At 48.2% G+C, this 17911-nt stretch overlaps 1 protein-coding gene across 2 annotated transcripts in view; it reads left to right on the top strand.

The window, feature by feature from the left end:
• Positions 1–17911, top strand: part of NCLN (nicalin) — a 41103-nt gene that overhangs the window by 18277 nt on the left and 4915 nt on the right. Inside the window, exons 6-12 of one of the 2 annotated variants that reach the window (XM_021008916.2) lie at positions 16–119; positions 1738–1826; positions 2016–2155; positions 2473–2651; positions 16246–16333; positions 16425–16463; positions 16571–16731. In XM_021008916.2, coding sequence (XP_020864575.1) covers positions 16–119; positions 1738–1826; positions 2016–2155; positions 2473–2651; positions 16246–16333; positions 16425–16463; positions 16571–16731 — 800 coding nt within the window. Of the gene's footprint in view, positions 1–15; positions 120–1737; positions 1827–2015; positions 2156–2472; positions 2652–16245; positions 16334–16424; positions 16464–16567; positions 16732–17911 lie in introns of both variants that reach the window. The other variant, XM_021008915.2, reaches the window with a different exon arrangement.

The following is a 17911-nucleotide window of genomic DNA, read 5'->3' as shown; positions in this document are numbered from 1 at the left end:
GCTGCTCTGTTCTAGTGGCTTTCTCATGGAGCAGACTCCAATGGCAGCGGGATTTCCGTGCTCCTCGAGCTGGCCAGGCTCTTCTCAAGGCTGTATACCTACAAACGCACCCACGCGGGGTAAGTGGGCGGGAGGCCTTCTGTGAAGGAGCATGGGGGCTCAGTGCTGTCCGCCGCCCGTGAGTCCTGGGCGCTTAGAGCCGGCGGAACGCCGTGGCAGGGCCTAGCCAGGGTGACTCAGGAGCCCCTTTTGCCCTCCTCTCCCACCCTCTTTCTGTGACTTTGCCCTCCTTCTCTCCTCTTTCTCCCCTCTTTCCCCCTTCCTGTGTCCTTGTCCTCTTCTCTGCCCCCTTCTCCCTGTCTTCCCGCTATCAAGGCCGGCTGGGTGCCCCCCACAACCCTGATCCTAGCTCTTTTTTGCCATCGGCTCTCCTCTTTCCATACCCAGAAGTAGAATCATACATCCTCCGTGCTGGAGGGGACCTTAAGCTCAACTAGTTCAAGCTTGCGCCTGAGTAGCAGTCTCCATGGCAACCTCCTTGACAGGTGGTCAGTGTCTGCTTGAATGCTTTCAGGACCTGAAACTTCCCTCCTTGCAGGAGTGTCTTTGTTAGCCGATGCTTCCTGGGCTTGGGCTGGAATGGACCTCCCTGTATTTTCTCCTCCTGTTTGTGCTAGCTCTGTTCTTTGGGGTTACTTAGAATGAAGCCCTGTGATTGATCATCGGGATCACAGCATCCATCCATTACGGATGAGGCAGTTAAGGCCCAGAGAAAGGGAGGGACTTGCCCCCAAGGTCACATCAGGAGTCAGTGACAGCTGGGGTTGAACCCGGCTCCTTCCCAGGTACTTCAGATCCAGGATGTTCTTTCCACTATTCCAGGCTGCTTATGTTCTCCCCTAAATAGGCCCTTTTCAGACTTTACTCATGCATTTCCTTCCTTTCTCCATCAGCATGTGATTCCTGAATTAGAGTGCTGTCCTAATGCCTAGTGTTGACATATATGTGATATGGAAGCCATGAGAGTCCTTAGAACATAAAGTATCAGAACTGGAGGGCCCTTAGAACCCTGAATGTCAGAGTTGAGAGGAACCTTAGAACACAGGATGTCAGAGCTGAGAAGGGCCTTGGAACAGGGAGTGTCAGAGCTGGGAGGGCCCTTAGAGCCCAGAATGTCAGAGCTGGAAGGGCCCTGAGAGCCCAGACTGTCAGAGCTGGAAGGGCCCTTAGACCGTTTTTGGTTTTGTTCCCTTGGCATGGAGCCTTCCTCATGAGCATTCTCAGTGTTTGTTGAATTGAATTGGTGAAAGAGATGGCAGTGTTCTTGTTCACAGGCTAACTGTGCTGGAGCTCTCAGAGATCCCTATTTCCCCAGCAACATAAAAGGTCCATCCATGTGTTTTCCATTTTCAGGGACTTTCCTGGTGTCTGAATCTTGGGTAAACACTTTAGCACACAGTGCATAATAGTGGAAGAAACCTTTGAATTGGGAACCAGTCACTTTGGGTACCAGAACCAGGTTTTCTCTTAACTCACTTAATGACCTTCAAGTCCTTTCCTCTCTGAGACTCAGTTTCTCCATCTGTAAAATGAGGGAGTTGGATTAGATTAGTTCTAAGGTTCCTCTTAGTTGTGACATTCTGTGTTCTCAGGGCACTGTCATGCTGACATTCCATGTTCTAAGGGCCTTCCCAGCTCTGACAGTTTAATCTAATAGTTCTGTTTTCCACCTGGCAGGTACAACCTGCTGTTTTTTGCCTCTGGTGGGGGCAAATTTAACTATCAGGGCACTAAGAGGTGGTTAGAAGACAACCTGGATCACACAGGTGAGTCGGGGGCTGCTGCTGGGGTGGCTGGAAGACAGGCTGGGCTGGGAGGTGAGGGACATCTGCTAGGCCACGGCCTGGCAAACAGTGGCAAGCTGCCTTGGGAGAGCTGGTTTCCGCCCGTTTGCCCCCTTGCTCAGGTGGGCCAGCTTGGCTTCTCCCTGTCACCTGTCCCCCACCCTCTTTTAGACTCCAGCTGGCTGCAGGACAATGTGGCCTTTGTCCTCTGCCTCGACACGCTGGGCCGAGGGAATGGTCTGTACCTGCACGTGTCGAAGCCTCCCAAGGAGGGGACCCTGCAGTATGCTTTCCTTCGAGAGCTTGAGATGGTAACAGCCTGGGGGGATGGGGCGTGGAGGACCGCAGCCAAGGGTGGGTAGGGTCCCACATCCCTCTGTGGTCCTGCTTGAGGGATGCCTGGGGGATCGGAACAGGGGCTGCCCCCAGGGTGCCAGCAAAACCTGGGCTAGTGCTCTTCCCCTCCCCGTCTACCTTCTCAGAGCTGGCAGCCAGTGCCTCACCTCCTGGGGAAGGCCAGAGCCTCTGCCTGAGGCTGTCCAGGTAAAGGACTGGAGCTGTGCAGCTGTCTCTGGCCGCCGTCTCCCCACCCCGATGCTGGCCAAGTTACAGCCTGGTCTCTCTGCAGGTGGCTGCCAGTCAGTTCCCAGAGGTGAGCTTTTCTATGGTGCACAAGAAAATCAACCTGGCAGAGGACATGCTGGCCTGGGAGCACGAGCGCTTTGCCATCCGCCGCCTCCCGGCGTTCACGGTCTCCCACCTGGAGAGCCATCGAGATGGGCTGCGAAACAGCATCATGGATGTCCGGTAAGCAGCCTGGGGCTGGCCGTCCCCTCTCCTCCTTCCCTCTCCGAGCATTTCGCGGGTGCAGCCTCTTGTCTGCTCTCAGCCAGGCCCCAGGGAGCCACCTTCTCCCTGTCGGTGGCTTTGTCTTTTCCCTTGAGCTTCTTTTTTTTTTTTTAAATTTTATTAATTTATTTTGGTTTATCAGCAATTACTTCCATGTGCTTTTGAGTTGAAAATTTTTCTCCCCCTTCCTCCCCCCACCCTCCCCAAGACGGCGCACAATCTGATATAGGCTTTACATTTACATACCCATTAAACATATTTTCACATTAGTGAAGTTGTAAGTAAAAATTAAAACCAATAGGAGGAACCATCAGAAAGATGAAACAGAATTCAACAGAAGGTAAAAATAAGTGATAGTGATTCGACTTCCATAGTTCTTTCTTTGGATGTGGACAGCATTTTCCATCCTAAGGCCTCTGGAGATGTCTTAGATCCTCGTAATGCTGAGAAGGGTTCAGTTTAACAATCTTAGTTAGTCATTGCATAACGTGGCTGTTACTGTGTGCAAAGTCCTCTGGGTTCTGTTCACTTCACTCAGCATCAGACCATATAAGTCTTCCCAGGTTTTTCTGAAGTCAGCCTGTTCATCATTTCTTATCACAATAGTGTTCCATTCCATTCATATACCACCACTTGCTCAGCCATTCCCCAGCGGATGGGCATCCCCTCAATTTCCAATTCTTTGCCACCACAGAAAGAGCTGATAAAAATAGTTTGGTACATGGGGGTCCTTTTCCCTCCTTTGCGCTTCTTAAAGAAGCAGGGCCAGGCAAAGGTTAGGGTTAGGGGAGCTGGGGGCCAACTCAGAGAGGCCTTCGAGGCCCAGGAAGGTTCACCAGGGTCCCACAGCTTGTACAGGTCAGAGGTGTGATTGGAGTCGAGGGGTCTCAGCAGCCTTTCTGTCCAGCCTGTGGCAAGCTTGATGAGGTCCTGCAGCCTCTGCTGGAAGCTCCTTGGATGGCCCCACCTGCTGCCTCAAGCCTAGGCACCCCAGCACACTAAGGCCTTTCTTCCTTTTCTCGTCTTTCCTGAGGACCCTCAGTACATATGAGGGCTTCGAACCCTTCTCCACTGCCAGTGGTCCAAGCTTGGGGTGGGGGAGGGGGTCTCTGATTCAGTCCAGCAAATACCTGGTGAGCATGAAGGTGCTGTGCTTATCCTGGAGCACAGCATTGAAAAGGGACCCATTCCCCAGCCTTAGGGAGGTTACATTCTAATGAGGCTGGGGTGGGGCTGACTGGGGTACCACACAGACAGAAATAGTCCCTGCAGTGTTTCCTTGTGGTGGCATTGTGGCATGAGCTAGTGAAGCGAGAAGCCAGGGCTTGGCCCAGGAAGGAAACGGAATGGCATGGGGCTGGCATGGTCCTGGGGAGGGCCACGGGGCGGAAGGAGAACTCTGAGCAGAGGAGAGCACCGTGGCACGTAGAGGGGAAAGAGATGGTTAGAATCCAACCCCGTCTGCCGAGAGGGAGAAGCTGAGGCCCAGAGGGCATTGGAGACTTGTTCCTTGTCACACAGGAGTGACACCTCTCCATCCCAGTCAGAATCCTCCCCAGGATGTTTTTGCAGCCGGCTAGGGAGTCAGCCGGAGGGCAAAGACACCACCTGGGGCAAGGGGCAGTGTTGCCAAGAGCCTCCACTGGGCAGAGGGGGCCAGGGGCTCCTCAGTCTCAGCTGGGTACTGCTCCAGCAGGGCTGGTAGAGAGGACTCGGGGCCAGGAAGAAAAGCCCAGCACTGTCTCCTCTTAGGCTGCACTTCTCTGATGGGCCTACCCAGAGGAGCGTTTGGAGCTGGAGGGAGAGAGGGGGACAGTTTTAGGGGGAGAGTGGGTCTGTCCTCCTCTAGACACAGCAGGCCTCCTGCCATTCTGCCTGGCAGCTCATGGGGGCTGAGCAGCTGGAGTTGATGAGGCTCCTTCTGGGGGAATAGGAGCCGCGGCGTGTGCAGCCAGCCCTGGCCTGGGTGTCACTGCCTAGGGGCAGCTTCCCAGCTGGGGGGCTAGTCCAGTGGCTTCACAGCCTCTTGGCTGAGGGGAAGGAGTGTGGGGAGCTGGAGAGAAAGAGCTGTGGCCTCCAGGTCTGCAGCCTGGGGTTGGAAGTGCAGGTGCTGCAGGGCACTCTGTGTGACTGGGCCCAAGTTATTCAGACCTCTCATCCCTGCTTTTTCAGCTCTAAAACCAGGCTCATCCTCTCAGTCCTTATGTGACCTCCCAGGTTGTTGGGTGGTCCTACAGACCCCGGAGTTGTATCATTGCCACCATGGTGCTTCAGCAGAGCCATCCCCACGTGGGTGTGAGTCTGCGATGGCGCCCCTCCATGCTTCTCTCTCCATTACGCCGGGGACTCAGAGATCTCCCCGTGGCCTGGGCACCTGTCTCCCTTTCCTTTATCTTACAGTGTTTGCCCTCACGCTCTCCCTCCCTCTTCCCCAAGGAATGCACGCCTCTTTTTCAGTCTGCCCAGATCCTTGACACTCAGGCACGTCACTGCTGGCAGTTTGTCACACCTCCCACACCTCATCTTGCTTTTTATTTCTAATACGGAACCTGTGAAGCAGAGAGGGCTTTTCCGCCCCATGCTTCCTCTCTTCCTCCCACAGACCTGTGTCCAGTCTGTGCTGGTGCTGGTGCTGGGGCCTTGGGGACATAGAAAGGTGTGCTCTGTCTTGTAGAGTTGATAGTCTAATGAAGAAAAGTGAGACATGCAGGAATAAGTGGGATCTGGGCTCCTCAGCCTCCTGTGCATCTTCCACGAAGAGCCCATCTGTCCGTGAGCTGAGGGCCCTCTCTGGATATCTTGATGTTGTGTGGCTCCTGGCGAAGGGAGCAGGTGCCCTGGATGTCCCTTACTTCCGCTATATGACCAGCCCACCTCCCTTTCTGGGTCATCCGTCTCTGTGACACCCCTGATGCCATTGCCTCTGGTGACCAAACACCTGTCCAACACGTTTTGATGAACCCAAAGCTTTTAATTCTCTAGATTCTCATGATTTTTCATGACACAGCCACATAGCGGCATTGGAAGAATAGTGATTTTTAAAACGCGGACTTTGTTTCAAAGAAAGCCACGGGTCCTTAAACGCAGGGAACATTTCCCCAAAGGCAGTCCAGTCTGCTTTCCTTCTGGGCCATCTTGTCCGTTACCAGGGTCTCTCTGCTCCAGGTGATGTAGAGCCTGGGCAGCAGGAATTCAGCACCCTCTTGGTGTTTCCTGTGTAGATGGTTCAGACAAACACTTTTGACCGAGTCTCGCTCTTTAGGGAGGATCTGCCCCAATTGAGGGCAAACGTAGGGCCGTCGCTAGAGAACCCCTCCTGCCCCCAGTTGGACTCTGATGGACACCCTTCAGAACAGTAGCAAAATGCTTTTGGGGAGCACACTCAGTTCCTTTGCCGTGTGCCTCGGCTCTTGAGCAGAGGGGTCCATCCGGCTTGTTAATGCCTTTCCAGGTTTGATTTTGGCACATTCGTAGGAGATGCCTTGTTGAGGGAGAACTTGCCAGGCAGTGTTTTGCTCCTAAAAACTACATTTTTTTAAAGTCACCAAACAGTAACCAGGGTTGGATACTTTGGTAAGTTGTGTGACTGTAAAGACCTGTGAAGCTGTAGAAAAGGGACTGGAGGTCGGCACCTTCTCTGCAATGCAAAGCCTCGCAGAGAGTTACTTGAGGTACTGTGACTCACCCAGGATCTCACAGTTGTATGGCCCAGAGTCAGAACTCACACCCAGGTCTTTCTGGCTTGCAGGCCACCTCTCTCCTCCCTACCCTGTGCTGCATCTGGCAGTGAAGACGCTGCTGACTCCAATGCACATGTAAATTTATGTTCATGAAAGTTTTGAAGAGGTGGGAAAGTAAGCCTGCGGGGGAAAGTAGTGGCTTGTATTTTCTTAGCCAGGCTTTTGTGGTAGTAAGCTCTGTGATTCCCCCCACTTCCACCCCCAAGCATTTGGTTTCGTTACTTCTTTCGGCTGCATCCCCTCTGCACATGCCGCACATCTGGTCTGTTCTCGCTGCTCTTCCCGTGGTTAATTTCTTTAGCATCTCTGCTGCTACTGCTGCTGCTGCCTCATGCAGTACTCAGGCATTGGGACGTTAGGATTCAGACGTGTCTCAGCTTCACTGTCACTGGTGGAAAAAAGTAGTCGTGAAGACGGTTACAGGTTTTTTCCGTTTCTTACCTTTTCTTTGTCCTTCCCATTTTATCCTTAAGTGTCCTCTCAGCCCGTCTGGGCTTCCTTTAGACAAAGTGTTTTTCTCTCCGTTGCTTCTCGATGCATTTTATGAGGAGAAGCATCACTCGTGTTCTCCCGCGGTCGCCCTCCGTAAGATCTCACACCTGAGTTCGTGTTGCAGGCCAGCCTCGGCCTCTGCTGCTGGAGAGACAGAGCGCTCGTTTGGCCGAGGTGGCACTGGGCTGCTGGCTGTGTGTGGCTGGCGCTTTGAAATCGTTCGTGCGCATCTGTTCTTTTATTTCCCATTTTTCTGTATTAATAGCTTGTTTAAATAGGTCAGGTTGGAGTTGCCTCATTTGCTTGTCTTCTTGTTTTTATTCTTCACATTTGGTGTTTGATCTTTCACTAGCTGGTGGTCAAGACCACTGGTTTGGAAATGACTCCCACTTTAGAATCTGCACGTTTCCTGTTTTTGTTTCAAAGATTTGTTCATTTTGAGAGCTAGACGTTCTTTACAGAACTATTTCAGTTGTAATATAGTTTTTTAATTAAAAAAAATTTAAATACAATTTTATTGGTATCTTTGGTTTTTACATCACTTGTATTTCTCACTGTCCTTCCCCCCACTCTCTTCCAGGGAGCCATCCTTTTTAATAAAGAATAGAAAAAGGAATAAGGGAAAAATGAGATATGCATAGCTAGCTAACATGCCATATTTCACACCCGTGATCCTGCACTTCTGTGAAGAAGCAGGAGTTGGGGGCGGGGGGACCTCTTCTCCCATGTCTTCTTTGGGGTCAGGCTCGGTCAGTTTCATTTTTTTGTCCTGTCCAGGACCACCTGCCTTCCTACTTAGAGAAAACATTCATGATGAGTAGGGCTCTCCGTCTTGTTTGTGGGCCTTTGGCGTCTTTGATCTCTTACCCCCTGTTTCTCACCTCCTCCACCTTTGCTTTGAAGTCACTGAGTATAGGGAAGGAGCACCGGTTCTGAAATCAGAGGCCTTCGGTCCACATCCTGTCTCAGAGACCCTCTTTATGATCTTAGGAAGGTCATTTAACCTTCTTGGGCCTCAGTTTCCTCATCTGTAAAAGGAGGGGGTTGGACTTGACTGCTTCTGAGGCCCCTTGCAGTTCTGGAGCTGTGTTCCTGCGATCATCGAAGCATGTGTTGATTTTATTCAGAGAGTCTTAGAGTTTCTGTGCTGCCTCGTCCTCTGCCGTAGTTGTTGGTATGTCACTGGCAGCTAATTATCTTCATATAGTCTTTTTGCTGAGGACTGATATTATGAGGACTGATTACCAAGATCAGATAACCAGCCATCCCTTGAAATGAGGTTTCTTTTGCCTTCGGCTGGAAGATACCACCCAGCCCGTCTGGCTCCTTTATCTGCAGCCCTCAATTAGCTGCTGCATCCTTCTGTCTTCTGGTTTCACTCATAGGGAGCATGTCAAGGCTGTGATAGGATTTAGTTCTTTCCATCACTGAAGGTCAGCTATTTAGCATGCCAGTAGCCTTGTTAGTATTTGTTGTAGATGGTTTAAAAACTATGATTCTCAGCACTCTCCTCAGTCACTGTTGGAGCAAAAAGGGGCTTTGTGGGACCGAGTGTTGTTTTCTCTGTTGCATGGGGTGTGGTGGCCATCTCATCATCCCTCCATGACTGACCTGCTGGTAATGAGCCTCCCTGTACTTTGGCTGGTTCTTGGAAAGCAGACAAGCTATTGCTGGGAGCTTTCTCTAAGCATTTCTAGCCAGATAGAACCTGCCTTCATGAATCCGGGGTAACCTCCACTCCATGTGAGGCCCGTAGCAGTCCAGTAGATTAGAGCATGGAGCTGGGCTTTGTAGAGCAGGCCTGAAGTCCGTGCTGCTGAGGAGGCCAAGGTTGGTGGGAGTTCTATATTGTAGGAGGGCTAAAAAGCTCTGTACCAGTGGGATGAGTTCTGAAGGACCACCAGCTGAGCTGCCTGAGGAACTGACCTGGGTCAGTAATGGGGCAGGTTAGAGCTTCCATGCTGATCATTGAGATCTGGCCTGTGAGTGGCTGCTGGTGAGAAAGGCAGACCTTGTCTCAAAAGGAAAAGAACAAGACTATCGAGTAATAAGACAATAAAAGAGACAGTGATAGACTTATGACTTCATCAGTGTGGGGATGTCCTAGGTGAGGAAATTCCCTGTCCCCATGTAGGTCAGTGCCTCCTTTGCAATTTATGCAGCTAAAAGTGGTCACATTGTTTGGATATGTATGGCATGTTTACATTGGTCTGGAATCAGTGAACATGTTTGCATAATTATACCTTCAAATAATGTGAATTCGAGCACATGCCATCATTCCAAGGCACTCATTATCTTAGCTGTGTTCATGGAGAGTTACATAGAATACTGAGAGGTGCTCTTGTGACTTGCCTTGGATCACACAGCCAGCATGGACTTGAACCTTGCTTCTGAGGTCCTGTGGCATCAGATGAGGAAGAGATCTTTTCAGTGGTGCTTGACACCCTCTAACCTTAGCAGAAGTTAGGTTGCACAAGTGACTGGCAGTCAGTTTCCTCATCTGTCCTGGGAGGGGGTTGGATGAGGTGATGTCTGAGGCTTCTTCCAGGCCGAGCTCTAGGCTCCTGCCTGTGGAGGCTTGCCAGAGGCCAGCTGTCACACCTCTCCCCTACCCCTAGGCTGGGGCAGCCCACCCAGAAGATCTGTCCTGCTGTCTCTGCCGGGAAAGTGTGATAGAAACAAGCTGTGCTCCTGCACTTACCCAGAGACATGTGGGCACATGGGAGGGGGTCCTGGCATGGGTGTCCCCAATCTGTACAGTGATCTCATTTGGCAGTGTACCCCGTACCTCCACGCTTCCCTATCTTGGAACGGCTGCTGGCAGGCCCTCCGATTTCTTGCCAGGACCTGTATAAGATAGAAGGGTTCAGTAAAGTGCGTGTCTCTCTGTGTTGGTGGAGAGGTCAGAGGCAAGGCAGGATCTTCATTTTAGGGCTAGAAGGGACCCTAGAGGCCAGTCTAGTCCATGTTGTGTTCACTTCCCCCCCCCCCCCAGTTAGAAACCAGGGCCCAGAGAGATGAAGTGATTTGCCCATAGTCATAAAAGTAGTGACAAGATAGGACTTCCCCAGACTACAAAGCTACCATTGAATGGAATTGAGTGATATTTTTCCTGTATTGGAGATATCTGTCATTGCTTTGAGTTTTGGGCTTGTAGAAAGGCGCAATGGGATTCTGGGGCAGAAGCCCCTCTCCTATGGGGAGACTTAGTTACCCCCTTGCAAATGATGTGGATCCTTCACCTGGGTAGGAGGCTGATTAGGTGGGTAGCTAGGGCAGGTGTATTGGGTTTAATTGTGCCTGGCACTGTATCAGGCTGGCCCAGCCTTGCAGGTATGGAAGACCAGTGGTGCCTGAATCTCTACATGCGCAAGTGATGTCATTCTCTCTTGTGTTCTCCAGCAGATTGCCCTCCTTCCCCCACCCCCACTGTCTCACTTACTTTCAGTTTCTCCAGGTATCTCCTGCCCTCAAAAGCCCTTACTTGTTCCGTCATTCCCTTTAGCTGTTGTCTTACATGTCTTCTCTAATACAAGCCCCTTACAAAGATCTGGAAAACATATCAGACCAAGTCCTCATTGGGAAATCCAAGGGGAACAAACTCGTGTCGTATTTCCAGCCCAGGTCAGTCTAGGAAGATAGGTCTCTGTGGATTCTCGGAGCAGGATCTAGCCGGGGTGCACCTGCGATGTGTTCCAGCATGTGAGAACTGTACATCAGGGTAAGCAAAGGTCCTGGACCTCTTTGGGGGACCTTGATCTGGTGCAGGTGCCACCACTGTGGACTGAGGAAGCCTAGGGGAGTGTGAGAAATGGTTGCTGACCCTAGGCTGTGGACCGAGCTAGGGACAAGTTTTGAAGCAAACAACTGTGTGACTGGCCCAGGAAGTGGAGTGGGGTCTCAGTTTTGGCCTCCAACCCAATCTGATGCCTACAGTGGAGTAACTAGGGCAGAACCAACAGAGCTTCCCAGCTGGCTGATGGTTGCTGATTTTGACAACAGTCTACTGGAATTTCCAACCAGGAGGCTTTCCAACCAGGTTTATGCCAATAGGAATGTTGTGCAGACCCAAACCCAGGTCAGGAACTTGCAGAGCTCAGACCGGAGGTCAGTGAACACACTTTGTCTTGGATCAGACTGCTTTGGGAACATTGACAGCTTGCGGGTCCCTAACCTAAGCTGTCCCTGAGACCTTGGACTAACGTAATGATTGGTGCCCTTCAAGAAAGCAGCAGAAGGACCCAAGAGGATGAAAATTCTTTTCAGATGTTTCCCCCGCAAATGAGAAGAGCCCAGCCCTAAAATAAAGTACAAGGTCAGGAAGGAAGCTGGAAGAATGAGCAAATAGGAAAAAAATGGCACCATGAAGTGCTGTGGATAGGTGACAAGGAAGCTCAGGACACAAATACTGAAAAAGAGAATGAAGCATCTGTAAGCAGAGCCTCAAAGGAAAACAGCTTGGACACAAGTTCAACTATAATTTCTGGAACAGATGAAGCAAGAATTTTAAAAAAGGGCTAAAGATTATTTTAAAAACCGAATGAGACCACTAGAGGAAAAAATAGGGGAAAAAACAAGAGTTAAGGAAGAAAGATTTGAAAAGAGAATTAATAACTTGGATCAAGATACAAAACCTTACCCTAGGAAAAAAACTTCCTGAAAATTAGAATGGACCAAATAGAAGCCAAGACACCATGCGACAAGAAATAACAAACTCAGATGACTGAAAACTAGAAGAAAATGGAAGGTATCTCATAGCAAAAACGACTGACCTGGAAAACAGGAGAGATAATTTAAGACTCATTGTAGTTCCTTAAAGCCACGGCCAAAAAAAGAGCGGAGACATCATATTTTAAGAAGTTATAAAAGTTAATGTTGTTTCTAAGAAACACTTGAAACAAGGGGCAGCTAGATGGCACAGTGGATAGAGCAGTGGCCCTGGAGTCAGGAGGACCTGAGTTCAAATCTGGCCTCAGATACATAATACTCACTAGCCATGTGACCCTGGGCAAGTCACAAACCCCAGTTACCTAAGGGGAAAAAAATGAAACACTTGAAACAGAAAGTTAAAATAAAGGGCTGGAGCAGAGTCTAATATACTTCAGTTGAATTTAAAAAAGTAGTGATAGCAGTTGTGATCTTTGGCAAAGCAAAAGCAAAACTAAACCTAACTAAAAGAGATAGTAGTCACTTAACCCTGATTGTCCTACCCCAAAAAGGGGGAGGGCAGCTAGCTGTCACAGTGTTTTGAGCACCTGCCCTGGAGTCAGGAGGACCAGAGTTCAAATTTGGCCTCAGACACCTACTAGCTGTGTCACCCTGGGCAAGTCATTTAACCCTGATTGCCTAAAAAAAAAAAAAAAAGAGAGAGAGAGAGAGAGAGGGCAACTAAGTTTTGCTAAAGGGTGCCATAAACAGTGAAGTAATATCAAGTTTCTCTGATAAAAACCTTATTTTTAAACATACTGAATTATAGAGGGGAATCAAATTTATAAAAATATGATTCTCCAGTTGATAAATGGTGAATGGATTTAAACCAGTAGTTTTCAGAAGAAGAAATCAAAGCTATCTATAGCTGTAAGAAAAACTCTAGATCACTATTGATAAGAGAATTGCAAATTAACTCTGAGGTACCACCTCACAACTGTCAAAAAAACAAATGCTGAAAGGGATGGAGGAAAATAGGGACACTGAAGCATGGTTGTTACAGTTGTAAAGTGGTCCAATCATTCTGGAGGACAATCTGGAACTATGTCCAAAGTGCTATGAAATTGTGCATATCCTTTGAGCGATGCCACTACTAGACTTGTACCGCATAATATGTATGTGTGTGTGTGTGTGTGTATGTGTGTGTGTGTGTGTGTGTGTGTGTGTGTATGTATATATGTATATAGGTATATGTATAGGTATATAGCTGTTCTTTTTGTGGTGGCAAAGAATTGGAAATCAAAGGGGTGCTCATCAATTGGGGAGTGGCTGAACAAGCTGTGGCATATGATTGTGATGGAATGCTATTGTGCTATGAGAGATGACATGGGGAGTGGTTTCAGAAAAACACGGCAAGACTTCTGTGAACTGATGCAAAGTGAAGTGAGATGAACCAAGAGATCATTGGGCTTAGTAACAGCAGTGTTGTAATGATGATCAACTGTGAAAGACTTGGCTACTTTGATCAATACAGTATTCCAAGACAATTCCAGAGTGACCCATGGTGAAAAAATGCTATCCACTTTCAGAGAGAGAAATGATGAACCCTGAGTGCAAATTGAAGTATAACGTTTTTCACTTTATTTTTCTTGCTTTTTTTTTTGGCACTATAGTTAATGTGGAAATGTTTTGCATAATTTCACACATGTAATTGATATCACAATTGCTTGCTTTCTCAGCTGTGAGTTAGGAGTAGAAGGGAGGGAGAGAATTTGGAACTCAAAATTTAAAAAGAAAATGTTAAAAAAAACCTTTTTAAAAGAAAAAAAAAGAAATTGTAAAGAAAACTGGTCCTATTTCTTAAAACCAGTAGGCAAAGTGGAAATAGAATCTGCTGGTCACATCCTGAAAGAAACTGCAGGATGAAGATTCCCAGGAATGGTATAGCCAAAATCCAGAGCTTCCAGGACACAGAAATAAATACTGCAGGCAGCCAGGAAGAAGAAATTCAAGTACTGAGGAGCCACAGTCAGGATCACACATGACTTAGTAGCCATCCCTATGAAGGAGTGGAGAGCTTGGAATGCAATTTTCCAGAAAGCAAAAGATAATATACTTAAAACCAGGAATAATTTATCCAGCAAAATTGAATATAATCCTATGGGAAGAAAAAATAGACCCTTGGCAAAATAGAGGATTTTCAGGTATTCTTTATTTAAAAGAAAAACAAACCCAGAACCGAGTAGAAAAATTTGAAATACACACCCAAGTCAAGAAACATAAAAAGGTAAAGATGAATAAGCAATCACAGGGACTAAACAAAGATAAATTGTTTGTGCTCTAATTTAGGGAAATGATACTTTGTATCCACTTAGAATTCTGTCATCATTAGAATTCATAGAGGGAGTATAATTAGATAGAGGACCTGGAAAGAGGTCTTGTTATGTTTTAATGATCTTAAAAGAAGAATGGAAAGGGAGGGGAAGAGGAAAACCCTGGGGGAGGAAGAGAGTGGAAGGATGGGGAAATGATCTTACATAATGAGGCTGCAGAAGGAGAAGTCTGTCTATACAAACAAGGGAGTTATGAGGGGAGCGAGTAACACTTGAACTTCACTCTCATCTGACGTGGTAAAAAGGAGAGAATACACATAGGATTGGATGCAGAAGTGTGTTTCACTTAGTAGGGAAATAGGAGAAGGGAGAAGGGGAAAGGGGGGGATAAAATCTAGAGTAGAGTAAGGGAAAGATTGGTCTTAAGCAAAACAAATTCTTAAAGAAGGGGCAGGAAACAAGGAAAAGTGTAAGAGAATAGGATAGAGGGAATCAGACAATTAACAATATACTGTAAATGTGGATGGTATAAACTCACCCATAAAGCAGAAGAGGGCAGGGGAATGATTAGAAACCATAATCCAGTAATGTGTTTGCAAGAGGCACAGGTGAAAGAAAGATGCACATAGTTAAAGTATGGGGTTGAAGCAGAAGGTAATGTGTCTTATACAGCAAAATTTGTTAGGTTTCAGCTGAATTAAAAAAAAAAAGACAGGTGGCAGTCATGATCTCAGACAAAACAGCAGCAAAACAGACAAAAGATAAACAGGGAAGGTACATTTTGCAGAACGTTACCATAGTCAATGAATTGAGATACAGGGACAAATAGACAGTAAAACTGTGATAATGTGGGACCCCAGTTTGTCCCTGTTAGACCTAGATAAATTTAACACCAGTAAAAAGAAACAGAGGACTGTGATTCAGTGAAGGCCTAGTTGACAATAATTTTTTTTCTGGTGGGGGAGGGACTTCTTAATGGCATTTCATCACTGCTCTATAATGTATCCCTTCAGAGCAAGGGTCCTCACTTTTTTTTAACGTCCCGGACCTTTATGTCAGTGAGTCTGGTGCAGCCTATGGACGGACCCCTTCTCCGAATCTTGTTTTAATGTATAAAATAAAATACAAAGTATTACAAAGGAAACAAATTATAAGGAAGTAATAAATGTCAACAAAAAATAATCCTAGATGAGGAGTACCTATTTTAAAAGTGTTTTCCTAGGAGCACTGAGAAGTCAGAGTGACTTACCTATGGTCACATAGCCAGGGCACATGATGCTAATTTTTCCTGAACTCGGCCACAGTGGTTGAGTGACTCCTTTCAGTTGTTTGCACAGAGATGGCAGAAATGATATTCAAGGGTGATAATTGGTATGGGGTGAATGATAGCAGACCAGAGGACAAGGGAATCAGATGGAGGATGACTGTGTGGTTGTAGATTCCAGTCTGCGAATGGATGACGAGGACAAGGCAGGGCTTCATGAGCTAGGCAAACCAGGAGGGATGAGATTGCTGAAAGTTTCACTGAGAAAAGCACAAGGAACAGTTTTTGGAGGAGTGGAGTGAAAGGAGAGAGAGGAGAGGAGGTCGCGATCAGTAAAGGAAATTTCAGATTTCAGATTCATGAAAGTGGTGCAGCTATGGGTTATGGGGAGGTCGAGGACCGTGCTGGCGCCAGCTCATCCTGGCTCATGAGAGCCGATTGTTAAATTTCTGGTGTGAGCATTTTCATCTTGGAGATCAGCAAACAGTACAGCCAGGACTCAGTTTATTGTTTTGTTGCTACTTTTAGATTTAAGGAGATGGAGAAGATGTTAATAATGCAGCTTCAACTTAAAAGTGTGTTGCACAGGCTTTTTTTTGGGGGGGAGATCCTGTTAAACATTTACCCTCATAGGGGCTGAAGTGGATTGAAGATGTTGGTGATGGCTGCAAATCTGCCTCTGCCACTAACTGTGACCCTGGGCAAGACATTTCGCCTCTGTTTCCTCATCTGTTAAATGGGGATAATGAACAGCCCTCCCTCCCAGGGTGGTTGTGAAGATCACAGAGGGAATGTTTGTAAAGCACAAGGCCTGGCACATAGTAGGTGTGGTATGAATGCTGGGTATGTCAGGTTGTCTCTAAGGTTCCTCCCAGCTCTAAATCTGACCCCACGATCCTCTCCCTATCCCACCAGCGTGGGGCATGTGAGAGGAGGAGCCACAGCCCTGGAGACGATGGCCAGGGATGCAGTGTGCTTTGGGGACTTCCCCCCGAATTCCTGATGGTGGAAGAATGTGAAAAGAGATGTTCTCATTTCTGGTCCCCTGAGCTTCTTCTACCTCTCTTCCTGTGAAGGTCACGGGTAGATTCCAAAACACTCACCCGCAACACCAGAATCATTGCAGAGGCCCTGACCCGAGTTATCTACAACCTGACTAAGAAGGTAAGAAAGCCCTGGCCCCCTTCCTGCCCCTGGCCCTGGCCCTTGTCCTGTCCGGCCTCAGCACTCTGTGTTCCTCCTCCTCTCTCTGCAGGGCACCCCTGCTGATCTCCAGGTCTTCACAGAACAGATGGTAAGGGACCTGGGGGCCTTTGCAGTACCTGGGTTGGGTGGGAACCAAGGAGGGGAGGAGCTCGAATGAGTGGGCCGAGTCTCTGGCAACCCTGCTCTTCGCAGCAGATCCAGCAGGAGCAGATAGACTCTGTGATGGACTGGCTCACTAACCAGCCCCGCGCCGCCCAGCTCGTGGACAAAGACAGTACCTTCCTCAACACCTTAGAATATTACCTGAGCCGCTACCTGAAGGATGTCAGACAGCACCACGTGAAGGCAGACAAACGGTGAGGGAGGGCAGGGGTGATGGGGCTGGGGTCCTGGGTCGGCAGGACTCTGCCTGGTGGCTGTCCTGTTGTCTGCAAGCCAGGAGCCAGAGGAGAGCGGGTCCCTCACATGGGGTGGTTCTGTGTTTTTTAAAAATCTCTAATGATTTCCTTTTCTTTTTTTTGTTTTATACGTCACATTCATTTCTGAATCTATCCCTCCCCTCTCCCCTACCCAGCAAGCTGTCCCTTGTAATAGAGATTTTTAAAAGGTGGGGGGACAAGTTTGGCAGAGCTAACCAATGCACCAGCCTAGTCTGAGAGTGTGTGCAGCATTTCACACCCAGAGTTCTCCCCCCCCCCATCTCCCTCCCCTCCCCCTGCCTGGCTAGTGTCTCGTGTCCGTCTTTGGCTGGGACGCCCGAGGCCAAGGGAAAGAAAGCCCCATCCTCCTCTCTGACCTGCCCCTCAGCCCCAGAGGACACAACGCTGTCTCCCACTGTGATGATGGTGAAGGTGCTGAGTTTTTGGGTGTCTGACTTCAGGATTGAGTCCGTGCATTTTGTCTGCAAATGGAAGTTTAATTCTTTATTCATTTCTCATTTTTACATTTTCTCCTCACGTTCCCAATTCACATCTTTTTTTCGTCATCCTCATTTCATTTAATGCTTTGTCACTGGCTGACTGGACTTTTGAATTTATTTTTAAAGGATATGATAATTTCAGCACCTCTGTTCAAAAGCTGTCCTGCTTGTCTCTGACTCCTGAGTTTTTCTCTGTTCTGTTCTGTGCATTTAAAAAAAAATGCTTCATTGGTGCTTTCTTCTCTCCTCTCTTCCCCATCACTAGCCCCTTCTTCCCTACCCCATTCTCCCTTCTTCCCACCCCCCCAAAAAAAATCCCTTGTAACAAGACAATCAAATCTACACATCAGCTGTGTCAGAAAATGTATGTCTCCTCCTTTGCTTCTGGTCCAACACTTTCTGCCAAGAGGTGAAACCATTTCCCAGTAGACCTCTGCAGAAAAGCCATTGTCTTCTCTTTCTTTTTTCCTTCCCCTCTCTCTCTCTTCCTCCTCTCTTTCTTCTCTCCTTTTTCTCTTCCCATCTCTCCCTCCCTCTCTCTCTTTCCCTTTTTCTTCTTTTCCCTCTGTCTCTCCCTCCTCTCCCCATCCTTTTCCCTGTGCGCCGCACTGATCAGG

The sequence above is a fragment of the Phascolarctos cinereus genome, unplaced genomic scaffold (genome assembly GCF_003287225.1).
Source record: "Phascolarctos cinereus isolate Bilbo 61053 unplaced genomic scaffold, phaCin_HiC Scaffold_4;HRSCAF=312, whole genome shotgun sequence".
Lineage (NCBI taxonomy): Eukaryota > Metazoa > Chordata > Mammalia > Diprotodontia > Phascolarctidae > Phascolarctos > Phascolarctos cinereus.
This window is presented reverse-complemented; position numbering and strand designations above follow the sequence as displayed.